General features: G+C 37.8%; 5 protein-coding genes and 1 pseudogene across 5 annotated transcripts; 3 read left to right on the top strand and 3 right to left on the bottom strand.

The window, feature by feature from the left end:
* The first annotated feature begins 6,605 nt into the window (after positions 1-6,605).
* LOC126632465 (pentatricopeptide repeat-containing protein At1g20300, mitochondrial-like) lies at positions 6,606-7,976 on the top strand (annotated as a pseudogene).
* Positions 7,924-9,116, bottom strand: LOC126632464 (uncharacterized). The gene is made up of 3 exons (XM_050302892.1): positions 8,939-9,116; positions 8,556-8,695; positions 7,924-8,169 (listed from the first exon to the last, which is right to left on the bottom strand). Exons 2-3 carry the CDS (start codon positions 8,659-8,661, stop codon positions 8,030-8,032), a joined length of 246 nt encoding a protein of 81 aa, XP_050158849.1. The 5' UTR covers positions 8,662-8,695; positions 8,939-9,116; the 3' UTR covers positions 7,924-8,029.
* A 2,272-nt stretch (positions 9,117-11,388) lies between these two features.
* LOC126632457 (uncharacterized protein At1g76070-like) lies at positions 11,389-12,494 on the top strand. The gene has a single exon (XM_050302885.1). The coding sequence runs from the start codon at positions 11,542-11,544 to the stop codon at positions 12,316-12,318; it is 777 nt and encodes a 258-aa protein (XP_050158842.1). The 5' UTR covers positions 11,389-11,541; the 3' UTR covers positions 12,319-12,494.
* Positions 12,495-13,817: 1,323 nt separating this feature from the next.
* LOC126632456 (uncharacterized protein At1g76070-like) lies at positions 13,818-14,892 on the top strand. The gene has a single exon (XM_050302884.1). It carries the CDS (start codon positions 13,963-13,965, stop codon positions 14,737-14,739), a length of 777 nt encoding a protein of 258 aa, XP_050158841.1. The 5' UTR covers positions 13,818-13,962; the 3' UTR covers positions 14,740-14,892.
* Positions 14,893-16,132: 1,240 nt separating this feature from the next.
* Positions 16,133-17,331, bottom strand: LOC126632455 (thioredoxin-like protein CDSP32, chloroplastic). Its single transcript, XM_050302882.1, has one exon. It carries the CDS (start codon positions 17,206-17,208, stop codon positions 16,309-16,311), a length of 900 nt encoding a protein of 299 aa, XP_050158839.1. The 5' UTR covers positions 17,209-17,331; the 3' UTR covers positions 16,133-16,308.
* A 3,635-nt stretch (positions 17,332-20,966) lies between these two features.
* On the bottom strand, positions 20,967-22,331 carry LOC126632453 (24-methylenesterol C-methyltransferase 2). The gene has a single exon (XM_050302879.1). The coding sequence runs from the start codon at positions 22,235-22,237 to the stop codon at positions 21,155-21,157; it is 1,083 nt and encodes a 360-aa protein (XP_050158836.1). The 5' UTR covers positions 22,238-22,331; the 3' UTR covers positions 20,967-21,154.
* Positions 22,332-24,059: the final 1,728 nt, after the last annotated feature.

Raw genomic sequence — 24,059 nt, 5'->3', positions numbered from 1 at the left:
CTACTATACGCGTTTACGCGTGCAGGTTGAAATTTTATCTTCTTATCCAATTAAATTCCAAAATTGTTACTTTTATTACTTAGTTTTTATTGCAGTCCTATTGAATTAGAAATGTTATTGTGTAAATTCTAATGTATCTGGAAATATTTTTAAATATTTTTTTTAGTAGTTAAATTCTTATTAGAGTTGTAATCCTATTAGGGTAAAAAAATAACTTTTCCTAATACTATAAATGCACAATAGGATGGAATAGAATGCACCTCACAATTACACATCTCTCTATTTCTCTCTATTGTGCCGCACCAGTCTCTCTTTCTCCTTATTATAGTTCAGTAAATTAGGCCTACAAATTGTTATCAACACGTTCTTAATGCTGTGCTAAGAGAGTTTGAACTTCAATCAGAGGAGTATTACATTTTAATCATTCTTGCTATGTCATCATGTAGAAAGTTAAACAATGTCAGCGGGGTTGAAACCAGGAATTTGTATGTATGGAGACATACTCAACCAACAAGGTACAATTAAAATGCTTAATAATTTACTGAACAAAACACTTATATATTCATTTATAAATATAGGTGTTGAGACAAGGAGGCTCACCATGACTCATGAGGTGAATGTAAGACTTTAGACTTGGAAATTCCTTACACAACCGTTAACACGACATGTACACATCACGAAAATAAATAGTTTCAGGTCAATACGATAACTAATTGAATCGTTATTGGGTCACACAATAACAGCCCAATAATAATAGATCCTTAATGGTTTTTCAGGAGAGTGATACGCAGGCAATCCATTTCGACACGGCAATAAAAAAGTTATCATGATAATTTTAATTTTTTAAACTACAGTAAAGCCAGCTATAGTCCCCTTCCTAATAAGATTTGGTTACCAAATTAGCATACCAGTTAGTGTTCAATTGTGACTCAACTAACGCACACAAATCCTAGGAGAGCTATACTTATTGCACACCACAAATTGCAGCAATTTTACAGCCTTTTTATTACTGCCTACTTCCTTGGATTTGAACCTTTTGAGAGTGTCCTAAATGGATCCCGTTGATCGGTCTCCGAGCTTGTTGGCATTGAAGGAATTGATTCTGTTAAAGCCGTGGAAGATGCCGCCGTCGCCTCTGTTGTCACATTGTCAATATGGAAAGTATATGAAGGTGAAAGATGGGTCAAGAGTGTATCGGGCGCCGAAGACAACGTTGCATAACAAAGAGAACAATGATATTATAAACGTTGAAATTACATATGAAGGATTGTTTGAGTTCGTTGACAAGTTTGTCCTCAGGAAAGTTAGGGTTTTGATTGAGCGAGTACTTGGAGAGATATTAAGCTTACCAAAGTATGATGCGTACCATAGTTAACGACGCTTATGAATGTGTTTTTTGTTTGTTTGTTTAGGTTTGTGCAAAGTTTTCTAAGCTCTCATTAGATGTAAATTATGACGTGATAATTGTCTGACTTTAGTTTTTCAATTTTGTTTTGCCTCTAAATTAGAGGTTTATGGAAGAGAAAACTTGTTTCTTGTCCATGTTTGAGACTTGTTCGCTTTTGTGTTTTAATGTGTAACCAAACGACGTCGCGTATGGTCTAACATTCGCGCGTCAGTCTCTCCTCACTCTTTTTCACTCTAAAACCGCTCCAATTAGGAATTAGTTATCGGTTATTCCACTCATCCACCAAAACAATTTAAATCCTAGTCCATGACTGCTTTCTAAAATGCATATTACATTAAACTACTTTACTCGATAGGAATAAGGATTCGAACTCAAGTATGAGGAACCGGAACATTACGTTAACCAATCGGTCACACTTACACAAATCTTTTTTTTTTTTTTTTGGCTTACCAGCAGTTGAATCCTTATCAAATTGTTATTATAATTCTTAACGTTCTCTAGTTATTTTACAACCTTTACTCAAAGGAAATTAGGAAAGCCAGCTATAGCCCCCTTCCTAATAAGATTTGGTTACCAAATTAGCATACTAGTTAGTGTTCAATTGTGACTCAACTAACGCACACAAATCCTAGGAGAGGTATACTTATTGCACACCATAAATTGCAGCAATTTTATAGCCTTTTTATTACTGCCTACTTTTGCGAGTTATATATTAGTTAAAGTGTAAATAGCAGTTTATTGTCCCACATTGTGAAGTACATGTGTAATACCAATTGTAATTTCTATATATACTCCACTTTGGAGATTAATGAATATATAAGAAATTCCTAAATATTGTCATATATATTTTTTATATTTACCATATTTAGTTTAATATGGCATCAGAGCAGTTCGCTCTTGGTGACCTGTGTGCTTTAATTTTGTGTCATATATATTTTTTGATATTTACCATATTTAGTTTAATATGACATCAAAGCAGTTCGCTCTTTGCCACAGTGCGTGAATAGTGGTCTGCTTTGTGAACAGTGATCCTTTACAGTGTCGTGAACAATGATTGCTACAGTGTTCTGATAAATTGTTTTCATTCCGCTGCGTATCTGTTGTGACTTTATTGTTCATGATTTAGTTCAGTGGCTCATTATAATCATAGTGTTTTTACGCATCTTGGTGGAACAAATAAGTGGATAATTGATATTGGGGCCACTGATCATGTGACTAGTGACCCTAGAGTGTTTGATGAGTTATGTGATTATGTTCGTGATTCGTATATTACTAGTGCAAATGGAGCACATTCCCCTGTGAAGGGTGAAGGCACTATCTCTCTTACTCTGACCTTATCAATGGTCTGTACTTTACTTGTTCCTGATGTTAAGTGCAATCTTTTGTCGGTAGGAAAACTTCTTGATACCTTATATTTCAAGATACTCAAACTCAGAAGATAATTGGTTATGGTAAAAGAATAGGGGGTTTGTACATATTGACTATGGATGATAATGTTGTTTCCGGTTCAAATAATCATCAAGTTTTAAGTGCTAAAGTGGATGACAGACATTAAATTTGGTTGTGGCATCGATGATTGGGACATCTATCATTCAGTTATATGAAGCATTTATTTCCTTCTTTGTTTCACACTTGTAGTGATTCAGAGTCAAGTGTGAAACATGTGTCATGGCTAAGAGTCATCGTGCTTCATTTCCTGTAAGTGATTCTAAAGCTATTTTGCCATGTGATTTGATACATTCTGATGTGTGGGGTCCGGCCAAAATTACTTCTAATGGATTATGTTGGTTTGTTACTTTTATTGATGATTGAACTCGATTAACTTGGGTGTTCTTGATGAATAATAAGAGTGATGTTCCGTTACTTCTTCAACAATTTTGTACAATGGTGTCTATTCAATTTCAGACCAAAGTTAAGGTCTTCAGGTCTGATAACGGAGGAGAATATGTGAATCACACTTTGGCATGCTTTTTTCGTGATCATGATATTATTCACTAAACGACTACTCTGTTTACACCCCAACAAAATGGTGTGTCCGAATGGAAGAATCGTCAAATAATTGAGGTTGCTTGCTCTTTGATGTTGGTAAATGTGTTCCTAATCATTTGTAGGGTTATGTTGTTTTGGCTGCTGTGTATTTGATAAATCATGTTCCAAGTAGGGTTCTTGATTTTCAAACACCGCTTGATGTGTTACAAAAACATGTTTCTCTTGTTTCTATATCAAAGCTTCATCCGAAAGTGTTTGGGTGTATTGCGTATGTGCATGTCTACTCTCATCAGCGGGGTAAACTTGATGCATGTGCTTTTCGATGTGTCTTTATTGGGTATGCTAACAATCATAAAGGCTATAAATGTTATCATCCTCCGACTCAAAAAACTTATATTACCATGGATGTCACCTTCCACGAGGAAGTTTCGTATTTTGTGAAGCCCTCTTCCGACTCTTCACTTCAGGGGGGATGGGGAGTGAAGTGCAGATTCGAAGAGATGGTATGGATGATGTGTTATAGGCTGAGTTGGGAACAAAACCTATTATGTTGCGTGATACTGATCAGTCGGCTACAGATAGTGATCGGTCACCTGTCATTCCCGGAACTATTTCTACTGATGACAGATCAGATGTGCCCAGCGAGTTGCCTGTTAGTATGTCTGACGAATTACCTTCTGATGATCGGTTGCCTGCTGCTGGTATGTCTAATGAGTTGCCTGATGATGGTTCGTCCAGTGATGATTCTTTTAACAGTTTGGTACAAGATAATGGCATACATGAAGTAAATTCTGACGATTCTTCTACTTATCAGTTGCCTCCACGAGCTAATCGTGGAAAACCTAAAGTACAATATGAGCATGATATGCATGCCAAAGCTAAATATCCTATCAACAATTATGTGTCTACTCATCGTTTGTCCAAACCATATGCATCTTACATATGTCAGATATCTAGTGTATCAATTCAACAAAATTACAAGATACTTTGTCTGATCCTAAGTGGGTTAATGCCATGAAAGTTGAGATGGAAGCTTTGGAAAAGAATTATACTTGGGATTTGGTTCCTTTACCAAACGGGAAGAAAACTGTTAGATGTAGATGGGTGTTCACTATTAAGCACAAAGCAGATGGTTCTATTGACCGGTATAAAGCCAGATTAATTGCTAAGGGTTATACTCAAACCTATGAGATAGACTATTAGGAGACTTTTGCTCCTGTTGCCAAACTTAATATTGTGCGTGTTCTTCTGTCATTAGCAGCAAACCAAGATTGGCCTCTGTTGCAGTTTGATGTTAAGAATGATTTCCTTCATGGTGATCTTAAGGATGAAGTTTATATGGATCTCCTACCTGGTATCGGAACATTTCTTGTAAAAGGTGTTGTATGCAAGTTACGAAAGGCTTTGAATGGTTTGAAACAATCTTCTAGAGCATGGTTTGGGAGGTTTACAAGTTCAATGAAGAGGTTTGGGTATATCCAGAGTCATTTAGATCATACTTTGTTTCTAAAGCGACAAAATGGTAAGCTAACTGCATTGATTATTTATGTTGATAACATGATAGTGACCGGTGATGATCAAAAGGAGATACAATGGCTTCAAAAGTACCTAGCTACTGAATTTAAGATGAAAGAATTGGGTGAATTGAAGTATTTTCTTGGAATCGAGGTTGCACGATCCAAGCATGGTATTTTTCTGTCTCAACGGAAGTATGTTCTTGATTTGTTAGCTGAAACATGTGTGTTAGATTGCAAACCTGTTGACACTCCGATTGAGCAGAATCATCGTCTGGGCTTATTTCCATATCAAGTTCCTACTCATAAGGAACAATATCAAAGGCTTGTGGGAAAATTAATTTATTTGTCTCACACTCGCCCTGACATTGCTTATGCAATTAGTGTGGTAAGTTAATTTATGCACTCATCTAATGAAGCTCATATGGATGCAGTAACTCGTATTTTGAGGTACTTAAAGATGGCTCATGGTGAGACTTGGTTTTCTCTAAGAATGATCATTTGAATGTCGAAGGGTATATAGATGTAGATTGGGCATGTTCTATCATTGATCAACAGTCTACATCTGGATACTTTACATTTGTGAGTGGTAATTTAGTTACTTGGAGAAGCAAGAAATAAAAAGTGGTGGCTAGGTCAAGTGCAAAAGCTAAGTTTCGTGGTATGTCTCATGGTGTATGTGAGTTGTTGTGGTTGAAAAAATTGTTGAGAGATCTTGGGTTTAAACCCAAGGGTGCTATGAAACTTCATTGTGATAACAAGGCTGCTATTGAGATTGCTCATAATCCAGTGCAACATGATCGAACAAAACATGTGGAGATTGATTGACATTTTATCAAGGAAAAATTGGATGCTGAAATTATTATGTTTCCATTTGTGGGATTTGAAGATCAACTCGTTGATGTCCTTACTAAGGCTATGTCTAATAGTGTGTTTTCCAACTCGCTTGACAAGTTGGGCATGCGTGACATCTTTGCACCAACTTGAGGGGGAGTGTTGCGAGTTCTATATTAATTAAAGTGTAAATAGTAGTTTATTGTCCCACATTGGTGAAGTACATATGTAATACCAATTATAACTCCTATATATATTCCACTTTGGAGATTAATGAATATATAAGAAATTCCAAAATATTGTCATATATATTTTTGGTATTTACCATATTTAGTTTAATACCTACTTCCTTGGATTTGAACCCTTTGAGAGTGTCGTAAATGGATCTCGTTGATCGGTCTCCGAACTTGTTGGCATTGAAGGAATTGATTCCATTGAAGCCATGGAAGACGCCGCCACCTCAGTTGTCACATTGTCGATACGGGAAGTATATGGAGGTGAAAGATGGGTCAAGAGTGTATCGGGCGCTGAAGACTGCGTGAAGATAATGATAATATTATGAACGTTGAAATTCCATATGAATGATTGTTTGAGTTCGTTGACAAGTTTGTCGTCTGGGAAGATATTAAGCTTACCAAAGTATGATGCGTTATCATAGTTAACGACGCTTATGAATGTGTTTTTTGTTTGTTTGTTTAGGTTTGTGCATAATTTTGTAATCTCTCACTAGATGTAAATTATGACGTGCTAATTGTCTCTGACTTTAGTTTTTAAATTTTGTTTTGCCTCTTAACCAAACGACGTCGCATATGGCCTAACATTCGCGCGACAGTCTCTCCTCACTCTTTTCTTTCCACCGTCTCCTTTCTCCTGTCTTCGCAGTGTTGGGAAGACTGAAGCTCAGCTATGGCGTTAACCAAATCAACCCTCCATTTCCGCCGCTTTCTCTCTCCCATTCCGCCGCGAATTCTCAAACCCTACTCTTTCTCTTCAGCTTCAGAAGCCCATCTTCAAGAGACCGACACCCCAGACGACGATTCCCAAACTGCCCCTGTCCCTTACCTATCCGCCGACGAAACCCTAATCGCCGACAAATTCCACTCCCTCATCAAAGACCACCACCGCAACAACCCCAATCCTAATCCCAACCCCCATCCCCCGAGCATAAGTTTGAAGTTGACGTTATACTGTACACTAGCTTGGTTAATGGCTGGTGCCGAGCTGGTAATATCTCGGAGGCGGAGAGGGTATTTCGGGACATGAAGGCGGCCGGGATCATGCCGAATGTGTATACTTACAGCATCGTGATCGATGGTTTGTGCAGGTGCGGCCAAATTACGCGTGCCCATGATGTTTTCGCTGAGATGATTGATGCCGGTTGCCAACCAAATTCGATTACCTTCAATAATCTGATGAGGGTTCATGTGAAGGCTGGCCGGACTGAGAAGGTGTTGCAAGTTTGTAATCAGATGAAGAGGCTGGGATGCAATGCGGATGCCATTACTTACAATTTTCTTATAGAGTGTCACTGTAAGGACGAGAATCTTGAAGATGCAGTTAAGGTGCTCGATTTGATGGTTAAGAAAGGCTGCACCCCGAATGCATCGAGCTTCAATCCCATATTTCGGTGCATTTCGAAGTTGAAGGATGTGAATGGTGCTCACAGAATGTATGCTACGATGAAGGAGTTGAAGTGCGAGTTGAACACGGTGACCTACAATATACTAATGCAGATGTTTGCAGATTCTAAATCGACTCATATGGTGCTGAAGCTGAAGAGAGAAATGGATGAGAACGAAGTTGAACCGAACGTGAACACGTACAAGGTTTTGATCTCCATGTATTGTGGAATGGGGCATTGGAACAATGCCTACAGGTATTGCAGGGAGATGATTGAGGAGAAATGCTTGAAACCGAGTATGCCGGTTTATGAGATGGTTCTAGAACAGTTGAGGAAGGCAGGGCAGTTGAAGAAGCATGAGGAATTGGTGGAGAAGATGGTTGATAGGGGCTTCGTTACACGGCCGTTGGCTGTGTAGTCCGTAGAAGTAGCTTATTAGCTGCATTGCTTGCATTAGATTAGTTGTCGGATTACCTATTTTCGTTATGAATTTACGATGTAGCGTTTTATGTTTGGGAGTTGCGAGGATCACAATTTTGACGATTTTTAACAGAAAATTGTAACACAAGAAAGACGAATGAATTCGAAACAAACATCATATGTTAACAAATGCAGAATGGGTCGCATGTTCCTGTTCAAAAACTACAAATTAAGGAATAAGAACTAATGACCTTGCATGTCAAGCATCTCGTCGAGACGTTTCAGTCTCTCCAATCCTTCACTAAGCAGAAAACGAGTCCGTTGCCTCTCATTGCAGTGCCGGTTGTTCTCCAGTTCTTGTCGAATCATCGATCTTAGTTCACCTGTAAACATCAACCGCCTTTCCATCAAATTACAAAGGAACACACACAACTGTATCATTTTCGTGCTGGGCAAGAACAATGTGGTATTTCATCCAGAAATCTGTTGTTTAGTAGGGTAAGGGTGCCCCAAGCCAACAAGGCTCCTCGCTTAGAGATAGTCGGGAAAACGTCTATATGTTATTTAAAAGAAAAATTAATGAAAAGAGCTTGAAAACTTTGGGTACTAACGATAATAACAAAATAAAAGGTAAAGTAAATAATATTAATAATGACTTTTCAGACTTTTCGGGTAAAAATATAATTTTTCGTTAAAGTAAACAGTACCGATAGCTTTTCATTAAATTTCTCTTATTTGGAAAAGAGTGGTAAGGAGTGAGTAAGTTAACCTCTGGAATCCACAGGGGCTCTTCGGGTAATCCGAAGTGCTTGCCTATAAAGCTTCAAGACTCGACCACGGAGAAGGAAGTCCTGCAAATCAAGGGTTTTAGCCATAACCCCGACACTCACTCCTTCCCTCAAAAAATACCTACAAACACAAAACACAACTAAATTAATTAATTAGACTTTTTATCATATTTTCATCTCTTTATTTTCTTTTTTAATTACACTCTCTGGCTATGAAATTCAGATCAGAGACCGGATCCTCATTTCTGCAATTTCTAATTGATCTCGCAGCTAGGATTTCATACATGGAGGCAACAAACATGAAAATGGTACCAGAAATTACTTTTAATTTAAAGAATAAAAATAAACAGCAATATCTGCAGACCTTGAGGAAAAGAAAGGGGGCAGCAGCCTGCAGCAGGAGCAATAGAAGGAGCTTGTTGGTCTGAGGAGTTGACGGCCGCCTTGTGCTAACTCCGACGTTTGTTATTGGTCCTTCAATTGGTCTCAATTTGTTGATGAGCCCAACTTTTGTTGCCCAAAAGAAGCTGGGCTTCTCTTGCTGAATGTTGCTCTGTCTAGGAAGGCCTTTACCGATCTTTCTTTTTGTTCAACTCATAACGCTTATTTTCTTTAGGAAATTTAACGAAAAGCTCATGATACTGTTTACTTTAACGAAAAGTTACATTTTTACACTAAAAATTCAATCATGATACTATTCATTTTACCCTTTATTTTGTCTTTATCGTTAAAACTCAAAGTTTTCAATCCTTTTTCATTAGTTTTCCTATTTTCTTTACGATTTAGTAATATTAATCTTTACTTGTAAGTTATAAGTTTTAGATTCAAATCTTGTGGATGACGAGTTTATAACTAATTTATTCTCCACCCCATATTGTAATTATAAACAAACAAACAAAAAAATATTTTCAATATGCTCAATGAAATCAACTATGTAAACAACAATTGTCTTGCACCAATAATAGCCGTATTTGACAAAAAGTGAAACATTGTATTGAGTCATTGACCAATCCATCCGTGCGTGCGTGAATGGATTGAAATACCGCCATGCGTGCGTGAATGGATTGAAATACCGCCATAACGATATCCCTCAGCAAAGTAAAGATTAAGGTTTGAAGGTTGCCCTAGAGCTGGATCTTCAATAGGAAGCTTCAAAAAGTTTTTCCCATAAGATTTGCTCACGAACACGCATGGTCCACAGAACATGGAAATAACACCCAGCTACCTACTTGTTTTGTGTTAGCAGTGCTTCTTGGCTCTTTTGCTGGCATTTTCTAAACTCCTAACAAATATTTAATTAAATCCGAATAATAATAATTAGGATGCATGTCGTCGTCATCTTAAAAGTTGGCGTACGTCGGAAATGCATGTCTTCCGGTGACGAGTCTGTGATGCAGACCGAGTGTATATGTTTGACCTTATTAATGGAGAGTTAATTAAGCTCAAGCTCCTATGAATGAAGACGAAATACATCATTATAACTTATACTAATCAAATTTTCATATGGTGGACCAATTCAATTTTGTTTCCAAAACAAACCAATCACAGCTAATTGAATTTTAGCTTACTAATTAATTATTGTCATTAGGCCCATGAACATGACACTTTCCACACCAACCAGCCGATCCCTATGGTTTGGTCATGTTAATTATATTTATCACTCTAGGGAGAATTATAATTTTCACACACTCAGTCAAGGAATCGATGTGCATACTAGTCATCACTCAAAACAAATCAAATAATTTGATAAATCTCAACCATTCGAACTTTATGCATTGCAAAATCATAGTTAGATGAACTCTTAATTACTTGACTTACAAGCTCACCAGCCTTGCATATAACCAATTTATCGAGTAGTCAATTATGTTTTGCACAAGTTAAACAAGATGAACAAAAGTTTTTCTAAAGTTTTTTGTCCCTAATTCGGAAAAAAAAAATTATTCCTAATGATTTTGTTATGTAAGTTGGTGAAACAGTTAAGTTGGTACGTAGCATGACACGTCCCGATCCCGATATCCTCGGGACATCGGGATGGTCACGTGTCAGAATTGGTATCAGAGCCTAACCCTGGCCGTGGTGTGCCGACGAGGACGTCGGGCCCCTAAGGGGGGTGGATTGTAACATCCCACATCGCCCAGGGGAGCGATCCTTAAATGTATATTCCCATCCCTACCTAGCACGAGGCCTTTTGGGAGCTCACTGGCTTCGGGTTCCGTCGGAACTCTGAAGTTAAGCGAGAAGGAGGCCAGGTCACTCCCATGATGGGTGACCCACTGGGAAGTTACTCGTGAGTTCCCAGAAACAAAACCGTGAGGGCGTGGTCGGGGCCCAAAGCGGACAATATCGTGCTATAGTGGTGGAATGGGCCCGAGAAGTGGTCCGTCCCGGGCCGGGATGTAACATAGCATATATCTTCTTGTAATTTAATCAACTACGTACACCGTAATTGAAAGTTGTCATATTATCTTTTGAAATTTTCGACAAAAAAACAAATTATCTTTTGAAATCCACGTGTAATATTCAATGATTGGATCAACGTTTAAGAGGTCCCTCATAAAGGGTTGACAAGTCAATTCCTAAGCATTGCTTAAGTTGTTTACTTCGGTTTAGCCCGTGGATTAGAAATAAAAAACGTTTATCTAAATTAAATCTCGTGCAGAAAAATCCGGAAACCTGCATGAAACGCAAGCTGTATTATTCAATTCAGTCGAGCAAATATGGTTTGCTAGGTCACACACACCTCCCTTGTTTGACCATCCCCTCTCTCTTCTTGACATTGTCATAAAAGTACACAAATATATATATATATATATATATATATATACACACACATGTATATATGTATATGTGTGTGTATACAAATATATATAAGTAGTGCTGCTGGATAAGCGATTAAACACAATTTCTTTATCCTCCTCAACGTCCAAAGCGTGCAACAAGATTAGGGTTATTCTTTTACATGCAACAATGGATCATCAGAAACAAGGTAAAACAAAAAACACGATCCTGAAGTTTCTACCAAAAGCTGCTTCCGGTGTTTCTTTTCAGAGCCGTCCTTACAGCCCTACCAGAGAAGCCGCCGCCAAGCTTAAAGCTCAAGGGCGGCGAGGGTTTTCCGGCCCCTTAATGATTCCAGATCAAGTCCGAAGAAAACAGAGAAACGGAAGCTTTGACGGTCAGACACAAGAGGAGGAGCCGACTTCGCCGAAAGTGTCGTGCATGGGACAGATCAAGCACAAGAAGCACATTAACAAGATAAATCGCGTTAATTTGATCCCTAAAGATCGCCAAAAATCAAAGCCTCCGGCACCGTGGTCGCCGCGTGAGATCAAGAAGCACGGTTTTCAGTTCCGGAGGATGTTTAGCAACATTAACCCCGGAAGAAAATCTGAATCTGATGCCAGTGATCTTGATCGTAGTCGGACGGCTCCATCTCTTCCGGATATGCCGCCTTCATTGAATCAGATGAAGAGATTTTCAAGCGGACGTGGCCATGCGTTCGAAAACTTCGATTGGGAATCTTCTCATAATATTATGAATAATCATCGCGATTATTCGGATGAAGAGAGAGAAGACAGCGATGAGAGGGAAGAAGATGTTAGAATCGCATTCTCAGCGCCTCTAGGGATTGGAGGAAGAAATCAATTTCATCAAGTTCCTTTGCAGCCAAAGAAAGAAATCAACCTATGGAAGAGAAGAACAATGGCACCCCCTATTCCTCTAGAATTGAAACCCATGGTCTAATTAAATTGTTCATAATTGTTTCGGTTTATCATACATTCTTTTTTAGATTAGGGTTCTTTTTGTCCTCCTCTTTTTATTTTTTTGGGTGTAAAATTTTAATGGAAAATTATGTTAATACATACACATGTATTGGACAAAAGTTAGGATCCATAAGATCTTTTTGGCCGCACAGTTTAGCTTTCTTGTGCTTAATTATGCTTTTGATGATGTTTAATTTGCTTAATTTGGAAGTGTGAATGCAGCATCCAAACTAGAATACTGTTTCAGCAACTAGTGCAAGATGTTTAACTTAGTCTTCATTTTCTAATTGATGAAAATTATACAAAACTAATATGGTGGGCGCATATATATATATATATATATATATATATATATATATATATATATTAGAATTAAAAATATTAAAACCATCTTTGGATATATATTGGGGCAAATTTGGTTAATATATACCAGTCAGGCATGCGGCTGTCACAATTGAAAATAAGGTTAACAAATTGATTGGTGGTTTACCCGTCGAATCTATATTATTGTAAAATTAATTGGCAATGCTATCATTTTTAAAACAAGAAAATGAGTTTTTTAATGGTCAATGAATTTTAACTTGGTTGTTGTCATATTTTTAAGCTTTTCGATCTAAGCTAATATAATTATATAGTTAATTTGCATTTAGTCCTTACATGTTCTCAAAATAACAACCTTAGAAGAGCAGAACTCCATATTGATACCTGAATGAAGGGATATGATGCATTTAACCAAGATTTGCAACTTTAAAACACCAATTTCGGGTTCAATTCTCAAAAATAAGGTGACAAGTAAATATCACGAGGCCTTTTGGGAACTCCATCCCTACCTAGCACGAGGCCTTTTGGGAGCTCACTGGCTTCGGGTTCCGTCGGAACTCTGAAGTTAAGCGAGAAGGAGGCCAGGTCACTCCCATGATGGGTGACCCACTGGGAAGTTACTCGTGAGTTCCCAGAAACAAAACCGTGAGGGCGTGGTCGGGGCCCAAAGCGGACAATATCGTGCTATAGTGGTGGAATGGGCCCGAGAAGTGGTCCGTCCCGGGCCGGGATGTAACATAGCATATATCTTCTTGTAATTTAATCAACTACGTACACCGTAATTGAAAGTTGTCATATTATCTTTTGAAATTTTCGACAAAAAAACAAATTATCTTTTGAAATCCACGTGTAATATTCAATGATTGGATCAACGTTTAAGAGGTCCCTCATAAAGGGTTGACAAGTCAATTCCTAAGCATTGCTTAAGTTGTTTACTTCGGTTTAGCCCGTGGATTAGAAATAAAAAACGTTTATCTAAATTAAATCTCGTGCAGAAAAATCCGGAAACCTGCATGAAACGCAAGCTGTATTATTCAATTCAGTCGAGCAAATATGGTTTGCTAGGTCACACACACCTCCCTTGTTTGACCATCCCCTCTCTCTTCTTGACATTGTCATAAAAGTACACAAATATATATATATATATATATATATATATACACACACATGTATATATGTATATGTGTGTGTATACAAATATATATAAGTAGTGCTGCTGGATAAGCGATTAAACACAATTTCTTTATCCTCCTCAACGTCCAAAGCGTGCAACAAGATTAGGGTTATTCTTTTACATGCAACAATGGATCATCAGAAACAAGGTAAAACAAAAAACACGATCCTGAAGTTTCTACCAAAAGCTGCTTCCGGTGTTTCTTTTCAGAGCCGTCCTTACAGCCCTACCAGAGAAGCCGCCGCCAAGCTTAAAGCTCAAGGGCGGCGAGGGTTTTCCGGCCCCTTAATGATTCCAGATCAAGTCCGAAGAAAACAGAGAAACGGAAGCTTTGACGGTCAGACACAAGAGGAGGAGCCGACTTCGCCGAAAGTGTCGTGCATGGGACAGATCAAGCACAAGAAGCACATTAACAAGATAAATCGCGTTAATTTGATCCCTAAAGATCGCCAAAAATCAAAGCCTCCGGCACCGTGGTCGCCGCGTGAGATCAAGAAGCACGGTTTTCAGTTCCGGAGGATGTTTAGCAACATTAACCCCGGAAGAAAATCTGAATCTGATGCCAGTGATCTTGATCGTAGTCGGACGGCTCCATCTCTTCCGGATATGCCGCCTTCATTGAATCAGATGAAGAGATTTTCAAGCGGACGTGGCCATGCGTTCGAAAACTTCGATTGGGAATCTTCTCATAATATTATGAATAATCATCGCGATTATTCGGATGAAGAGAGAGAAGACAGCGATGAGAGGGAAGAAGATGTTAGAATCGCATTCTCAGCGCCTCTAGGGATTGGAGGAAGAAATCAATTTCATCAAGTTCCTTTGCAGCCAAAGAAAGAAATCAACCTATGGAAGAGAAGAACAATGGCACCCCCTATTCCTCTAGAATTGAAACCCATGGTCTAATTAAATTGTTCATAATTGTTTCGGTTTATCATACATTCTTTTTTAGATTAGGGTTCTTTTTGTCCTCCTCTTTTTATTTTTTTGGGTGTAAAATTTTAATGGAAAATTATGTTAATACATACACATGTATTGGACAAAAGTTAGGATCCATAAGATCTTTTTGGCCGCACAGTTTAGCTTTCTTGTGCTTAATTATGCTTTTGATGATGTTTAATTTGCTTAATTTGGAAGTGTGAATGCAGCATCCAAACTAGAATACTGTTTCAGCAACTAGTGCAAGATGTTTAACTTAGTCTTCATTTTCTAATTGATGAAAATTATACAAAACTAATATGGTGGGCGCATATATATATATATATATATATATATATATATATATATATATATTAGAATTAAAAATATTAAAACCATCTTTGGATATATATTGGGGCAAATTTGGTTAATATATACCAGTCAGGCATGCGGCTGTCACAATTGAAAATAAGGTTAACAAATTGATTGGTGGTTTACCCGTCGAATCTATATTATTGTAAAATTAATTGGCAATGCTATCATTTTTAAAACAAGAAAATGAGTTTTTTAATGGTCAATGAATTTTAACTTGGTTGTTGTCATATTTTTAAGCTTTTCGATCTAAGCTAATATAATTATATAGTTAATTTGCATTTAGTCCTTACATGTTCTCAAAATAACAACCTTAGAAGAGCAGAACTCCATATTGATACCTGAATGAAGGGATATGATGCATTTAACCAAGATTTGCAACTTTAAAACACCAATTTCGGGTTCAATTCTCAAAAATAAGGTGACAAGTAAATATCAATTCGTGCCCTGCATGTTTGAATACTCTGAGATTCGGTCACCTTCGCACGTCCATTATTTTTATCAATAATACACAGCTGACCAACTTTGACTGGATCCAACCTTTGTAAAAGACTAGGCAACCTCTGAATCTGTGACATGCCCACTAACACAATCGGGTGGATCTTACTGAGTCAGTTTGGGCCTTTGGCCCATTGATTTTCTACAACAAATGTTGCCTACAAACTGTTTCAAGCCTTAATCCACACTGGTCTTCCGTTTTTTTTTTTTTAACAAACGATATTATTTACACTAAATAATGAGAGACCTAAACCTCACGATGGGTTAACAATATGATTCAAATTCACCTTTAACGAGAGTCGAACCTAAAACCTCTCACTTACAAGTGAGGAATATCACTAAACCGTAGTACTAAGTGGCTGGTCTTCCTTCCTTTTAAGGCCTTCATCTATAGTCCTAAGTTCCTATCTCCTTAATTAACAATGCATAATTCCTCCCTTCTAGAGATATTTTTATTATGGTATTACTGGATCTCAAATTTGTTTATGCAAGCGTTGTCCATATAAGACAATTCTACTAAAGTTTATCTCATTCAAGAGTACTATGTATTAGGTTCTTAATACATTTCTCTTTTCTTGAGCTAGAACATATCCGAAGTCTAATTCAACTTCATGTATTTTGGTTACACAAATAAAGTACAAATTTTGTAAAATTAAATTTGAACATTGTAATTTGTTGATAATTAACCTAGTAAGTCACGCGGACTCCTTGGTATCTCAGAATTTCACCAATAAGCTCTCCTTTACCAGAACCCACATATCTTCCACAAATTTCACCGTCTCTAATGAACAAGAAAGTAGGCACCTCCACCACCTCCATGTCCTTGAGGAACTGCATGCAGCTGTCGTTCTCATCGCCGTTCATCCTCGCAAACACCACCGTGTCCGACATCTTCTTCGACAGCTTCACCACCGTCGGATACACCTTGACACAGGGCCCACAATGCTTGAGCCCCACGTCAAGCACAATCAGCTTGCTGTCCACCTTATGCTCCTCAATCAGCTTCTCTACGTCCTCCTTCTGATGCAGCTGAACCACCGCGGAGTGGTTGTCGCCGTAATACAACACGTCCCCCCTCAGCCGATCGCCGTCTATTCCTTCCTCCTCGTGAATCTTCTCCATGCTCTTGTAGAAGCTGAAGTGGGGAACTTTGTCGATGTTCTCTCTCCTGCAGAGCTCTCGGGTGTCTTCCGACTCGTCACCCATGACCAATAAAAACTCTACGTCGTTACACGTGCGGCTGAGGTCGACCATGAAAGGGTACATTTTTTGGCTCTGGGCGCTGTCGCTGGCGGCAAACTCGACGACAACGAGCTTGTTTTTGGCCAACTCGAGGGCCTCGTCGAATTCCTGGATGCTGTGCACTCGCTGAACTCTCTCGTCACTTCGAACCTCTTTAGTGCCGGTGGTGGCTCTGGCGTTGATGGTGAAGTTGCGGAATTGGTTTCTTTTTGTTTCAAGTTTTGTAGGTAAAGGTTTAAGCTTCGTCACCAAACTTAAACCTTTACCAACATAACAACTTGTTCTTGGGATTGAAAATTGAGATGACGAAAGTGGTTTGGCTATGAAATTTGTGATGGTCGCCATTGAAGGTAGGGTAGGAAGATTTGGTTTGCGTTGCTTTGCTTATTCAAACCTATGAGAGTGTTGGGAGACTGGTGTGGAATTATCTTGAAATCTCAGTAGCCACTGCTTTGTGTGGTTCATATGATCCATTGAGGCAATATATAAGGGTGATTTTATGAACATATCCTTATTTTGTGGTTTCAATCTTTCATTGTCTTTGCTGTGTACGGTAAAGCCTAAAATATCTTATTTTGTGGTTTCAATCTCTTTTGACATACATGAAACCCATAAGTAGGCTCAAATCATTGATCCACAAAATTTGGGCTTATATAATCTGTATATAGGACTAGTATTTGTACATTTCAAATGGGTTTGAGGTAACAATAAGTTGTTGAGTAATGAAAATGCACCTTATATTATAGGTTTTTTTTTTTGAAACTTTAACGAAAAACTCCAAATATTGTTCACTTTAACGAAAAATCACGTTTTTACACTAAAAATTCAATTATGGTACTATTCACTTTACCTTTTATTTTATCCTTATTATTAAAACTCAAAGTTTTCAAGCTCCTTTCATTAGTTTTCTTTTTTTGTTTTGGTCAACACCTTAAATTATAGTTTGATGGTTTGTTTGGGATTGTTTATCTAAAAAAAAAAAGTTCCAATTTTTCTACAATAAGGGCGTCTTGCGGGAGAAGCGAATCCTTGCCATTAAATTCAAACCAACGGATGAGGTTAAAACAACGGTTACACGCAATTGGATCGAAAAACCATTGAAACAGAGAGAGACCATGGAGATCATGGTGGCGGTGGCTAAAAATCGGGTTGTTGATATTTTCAATGGTAATTGCCAATTGGGATGAAGGTGGAGATTAGCAATGTTACATTTGTTATGGCACGTAGGAAAAATACATTTTCAACCGAGATAGCAACTCAATTAGCAAATTAAAGAATTAGCAACTGACGCATTGCTTCTTGAAAAAACATATGACAAGTGTTTCTCTAGATCGATTTTCTATAAGCTAGAAACTGGATATTTTTGGGTTGGAACAAAGTTGGCTAGACTCACGCAATCAACTACAACCAATGCTTTGAGTTTGACAAATCAAACATCTATAAAAAAATCTTCAATTCGACAACCCAAAAAATCTCCAGGACTTTTTCCTGTCTACTAATTTAATTAAGGGAAACTTGATATAGCTACAATTTTTTGAGCCAATAGTAGGAATAGTCCAATTTATTAAAATAAGTCCAATTCTTTAAATTTAATTATTTATTTATCAATCATTATCTCTTAAAAGAAAAAACTTATTGTAAAAATCAAATTTCTTCCTAATTATCTCTTTGATTATTTCTTTGTATTTATTTTTTTGTTATTTCTTGTTCTTCCTCCTGCTTTAACCCATTTATAGATTTTTTTTTAAATTTTTTTTTATAATCAACCTATATCACAGGTTAATTGTATTTATCTACCTATATGACATATTCTTTTTCATAGTCAACATGTCACATATTAACGTGTCTTGCTTATAGGTATATTATGTTTTTTTCTACCTTTTAGTTAGGTTTCATATCTCACTTATTGGTATAATATACATTCATATATTTGCTACTTGAGTTAGGGTAGAATGTTTTGCAGATAAATTTATGTTAGTATATTAATTTTTTTTGTTTATAAGATATTAATTAGATATTTTGGAGTGAAAAATACATAATATTAAAAGATTTTAATTGATTTTTTATATTTTTAGAAAGTATAAAAGGAGTATAAAAGAAATAAAAACATATAATTAGATAACGGGAGTCATTCCTAAAAACACTCTATGTTTTTAGACCTGGATCTAAAAGCTCCTTTAATTAAAGGCCTTGGATGGCTTAGTCAAAAGAACACCATTCACGTTTCGGAAAGTTTTTCTTCCGAATTTACAATTGAATTGGGCCCCTTCTAAATATCAAGTGGATTTTCAGTGAGATTTTGATGCTCCATATCTCCGACCGGCATCTCGAATGCAAATATTAAGCCTACACTGTTATGCAGAAAAAGTTAAATGGCACCACAGATTAAAATGGCTTGAAAAAAGTAGTGTTGGATTATCATTTTCCAACCATGAGTAGGACAACAACACCACTCAGATATCTCGTGCTCTTCCACTACCCCAAAAAGGCGAATGAGGACCCTCTTCAGATCTTCTTTATAAGGATTTTTTGGATCTTCAAATCGTGTTCATTTATCATATATCGTACATTTAAAAATTATTTTAAATATTTTTATTTTAAATTAAATATAAATAATATCTAACAAAAACTAATCGCAAGATATATAATAAATGAACACGATTTAAGAATCTCCAAAATAGGATCCTCCTGGCAAAAAGGCGTTATGGCAATTGGCAAAGCAATTCAAAGTGCCACTTTAATGAGTGAGAAGAATATACCCTATTAATTAAAACATTTACTTAAGTGCTATTTCTACACTTTTTTTTATACATTTTTTTATTAATTTGTGTTCTTAATTATGACTGAAGATATTTGTCGGATTCTCTTTTGTGAGGATTTTGAGGATCTTCAATCACATCCTTTTATCTTACATTGTGCAATCAGAAATTATTGTGAATTTTTTTATTTAAAATTGAATATAAAGAGTAATTGATCACACAATGTATGATGAACATATGTGATTGAAAGATTTTTAGGATTCTCACAAAAAGGATCCGACAAGAATCCTCTCTCCTTAATTATATCAGCTGATTTGTTCCGATAACTGAAAATTTAAAAATAAAAGAGATGTGTGCAAAAATAAAAACAAAATAACGCACATCCTTATATATTTATATATAACCTAGGAAAAAGAATGAGGCATTAATAATAAAGTGTGCCAAAAAATACAGGGTGGCATGGCATGTGCCAGAAATTATAAAGAAACTGAAAAGACTGGTGGCACTGGCAGCGGCAGGCAAAGTAGCATGGAAAACAAAGAAAACAATCGGGATGGGATGAGATAGTTGAGAGAGATCCAAACCAAACCAAACCCAACTGGTGGGTGTGGACCCAGACATGTCGGCATGTTTGCAGGGCAGCCGTGGCTAAAAGCTAAACGCAACGTGACACGCAGCCAACCAAACTGCCAACACAAATTTGTCTCTTTTGATGAATTTGGTGGAAGAAATTTGAAGAGAATTATTTTTCGTGACTGATGGACTCACTTTCTGAAATCTTTCAACTCCCTCGCTCGCGGACATGAATCCTCTTCGGATTCATTGGTTCTAATCCATCAAATCCCGTAATTCAGATATTGAAATTTGATTCAACAGTTACCAACAAAAGGTCACTTTAAAAGTTATAATCACTGTCCGCCACCTAAACACTCAACACCGCCCCTTTGCCAATTGTATTTCGCATTTCCACCTTTCGTACCTGCACCTTTCTAAGGAAAATAAAATAATAACTCACATGAAAAAATGAATTCATTGAACGAAAACGTAACTGTGACGGTATTCGACCCACGTAAGCGATCACTTCATTCCTCATCCCTAAATCACAAATACTCCACAACCCCTTGATCCTTTCATCACATTGGATGAAAAAAGTTTTAGGACATATCAATGTATGAATAGCATGCATCGCAATTAACGGCTCAACATAGTCCGTCGTAAGTGCCTCAAATTCAACATTAACTTTGGAATTTTGAAACGTTAAATTCAGAAGACGATGCACATAAGATATTAGGCACGGAAATTAAGGCAAATTCAACAGAGAAATTAAACAAAAAGAAGAAACGATCCAATCCAGCCACGAAATTAAAATTTCCAAAACAAAAATACAAGAGAATGATAATAAATTAGCAGGTTAAGTAAACAAATAAAAAAAAAAAAGGAAAACAAAACCTAGATTAGAAAGATAATTAAAACAAGACAAACGACAAAAAGGAGCTATAGGGACGCGGGGGGTGGACCGGTGATACCGGAAATTAAGATGATTTGGGTGTATCGGGCTTCCGGCAGAGAATCATGTGCATCGGACTAAAGATTCCGGTTTCGCCGCCCCTGGTCAAAAAGTCGGCGGTTTTGAACAGCATCTCGTGCACATCCACGGTTCCTTTAGGTGCAATTCCGACGGCGGCGAGCACCGTCACCAGAACGTGGTTGCGCCAGTAGGCGATCCTCCCCATCTTCAATCGACTCCACCACGGCTGCGCCGGCGGCTTGGCCAGATCTTTCTCCTTCACCACCTCGAACCCGACCTTCCTCGCCGTCTCCGCAATGTCCGTATAGCTCCTCAGTCCCGGCAGGGCGTCCCCTCTCTCGATTCCCTGAATGACCTCCACGTGTTCAGCGTCCTCACCCTTGTACTTGTCTGTCGTCACCCACTCGTACGACACGTACAGAGCCCCCGGCTTCAGAACCCGGAAGATCTCGGCGTACACCTCCTCCAGCTTCGGCGCGTGACATGTCGCCTCGATCGAGTACGCGCCGTCGAAGCTGTTATCCGGGAACGGCATCTCGAGGAAGTTCCCGCATACGACCTCGCAGAGCGAGTCGAGGCCGGCCTTCTTGTTGTGCAGACGCGCGCGTTTCACCTGGTACTCGTTGATCGTGATCCCTGTGACGTTGGCCCGCGAGTGGGCCGCGATGGCACGCATAGGGCCACCCACGCCGCATCCGACGTCGAGAATTCGGTCTCCGGGTTTGACATCGATGAGATCGACGGCCATCTCCTCGTGGAGGCGCGTGGCGTCTTTGTGGGACTCACCGGGGATGTGCGGGGAGAAGTGGAAGGACTGGCCCCAACCCCACTCATAAATATCGGTGACTAAGTTGTAAAAGGTGTCTACAAAGTCGGGGACTTTCTCAGCCGTTTCGATCTCTTTTGGGCGGCGGAAGAAGGACCAATATTTGTCGTAGCTATCTTGAACTTTCTCGGCGGATATGGAGCCACCGGAGAGATCTACGGCGCGCTTCCCCTTTCGCTCGGCGGGGCCGAGAATGCAGACAAACCAATAGATCCCGCCGGCGAGGAGAGCGCCCGTACAAAAGAGGGTGAGAGAGTCCATTGGACCTGGAAGAGAGTGAGAGAAGACGGAGAGGACTGGAGGACTGAAATTTTGAGTCTCTCTGAAATCGTGTTTGGCAACCTACTAATTGGGTATTTAACTTTTTTTATTACACCCAATATTGCTAATTGGACACGCGGTCTTGCGTGGATCCAGATATCTGTTTATTAACACATGGAATTCGAAGGCGACAAAGGTTGCGCTCTAGGAATAGATTTTCAGCTGAGGATGGGTAAAAGAACGCGGTTATCAAATACCAATTAAACTTAGAAAAACTAATTAAAAATGTTTGAAAGTTTTGAGTTTTAATCAAATAATAAAAAGTTGTTGTGAGTGAATAGTATTACCAGTGATTTTTTAGAATAAAAATATCATTTTCGTTAAAAGTGAACAGTATCAAAGTGTTTCATTAAAATTCCATTAAAACTTTACAATTAGAACTATGGTTAATTATTTATACAATTCTACAGGTATAAATATGCCCATTTAACCGTAAAAATAAACCGATAGTAACAGTTATAAACGTGAATATCAGATATATGTATGTAGTGTTTAAAATTTATTTGATAGGGTCAATATTTTTATAGAAATATCCAAAACTCATAAGAAAAAAAGAAGTATAGAAATGGGAAATTTAGGTTAAAATCAACATATATCGTCGATATTTTTTTACACATTTATTAAATATCGGAGAAAATATTAAATCACATCATTTTCATCTACAACAATTGACAGCGATATCGATATTAAATACATCCAACGATATTTTTTATAAATTACATATCAATATTTTTTAGTGATACTGATATTTTAAATATTGTCACAAACTAATGGAGTAAAGAATCTTATGTTGTTTGTAATATTTATTTTTAATGCATCTTCTCAAGTGCTGCAGCGTGACATGTTGTTGTTTTCTTTCATTTTAATAAACAAATAAATATATTTTGCTGATGTGGATTGTGGATTGTGAATTGTGGATCCAGATTCCAGCATCATACACCTAATTAATTGACACATGTCATTTCACTCAATCTTGGTTAATTTTTTTCAAAATTGAAAAACTAACATTTAATGTGACAGTTAACTAGAGTTAATTGAAATGACATGTGTCAATTGATTATGTGTATGGTGAGTATACACCATAGTTTATGATGGTGAGCAAAAATGCTCTCATTTCAGACTTGAGTTGAGTGAGGACCAGAGCTTACTTGGCACACTGTTGGGAAAGGAAAAATAAAATAAAAATGGTAACTGGTGTGCAATTGCAATTCCAGTAGTGTGATGAGTTTGGCCCAAAATCTGATTTGATACTCTAATGAGGAAGACAGAGATAAAACTCCAACTGGATTATGCCCTTAATTTGGCCCCCTTACCCTTGCTCCCAAACTCTTCTTAATTTGAGTTACACTAATGCATTTGAAAAACAGATTCAACGATTCACTACTAATCAACATTAAAATTGTTGTTTGGCAACAAAAAAAAACATTTAGATTATTAATGTTGCGCGCTGGACCTATCTATTACTCTCCTCATTGTCACCATCAAGCTAACTCTAATCAGTTGTAAGTGAAATTTTTTATAAACTACTAGCAACCTACACACACGTTGTGCGTGTGCAATCAAATTTATAAAGAACAAAAGGAAGCAGACGTCGAAACAGAAGACTGGCCAGAGGATATTGCTGTTAGGTGAAGGAGACATCTCCATCTCCCTTTATTTGGCCACTCACTTTGGATCTGCCCGCAACATGGATGCCACTTGAAATGAAAATCGGTTAAGTTTGAGCAGAATGTGGTGGAAGAAAACTGCTACCCTTGCTGGT

This window comes from Malus sylvestris, chromosome 8, assembly GCF_916048215.2.
Source record: "Malus sylvestris chromosome 8, drMalSylv7.2, whole genome shotgun sequence".
Lineage (NCBI taxonomy): Eukaryota > Viridiplantae > Streptophyta > Magnoliopsida > Rosales > Rosaceae > Malus > Malus sylvestris.
This window is presented reverse-complemented; position numbering and strand designations above follow the sequence as displayed.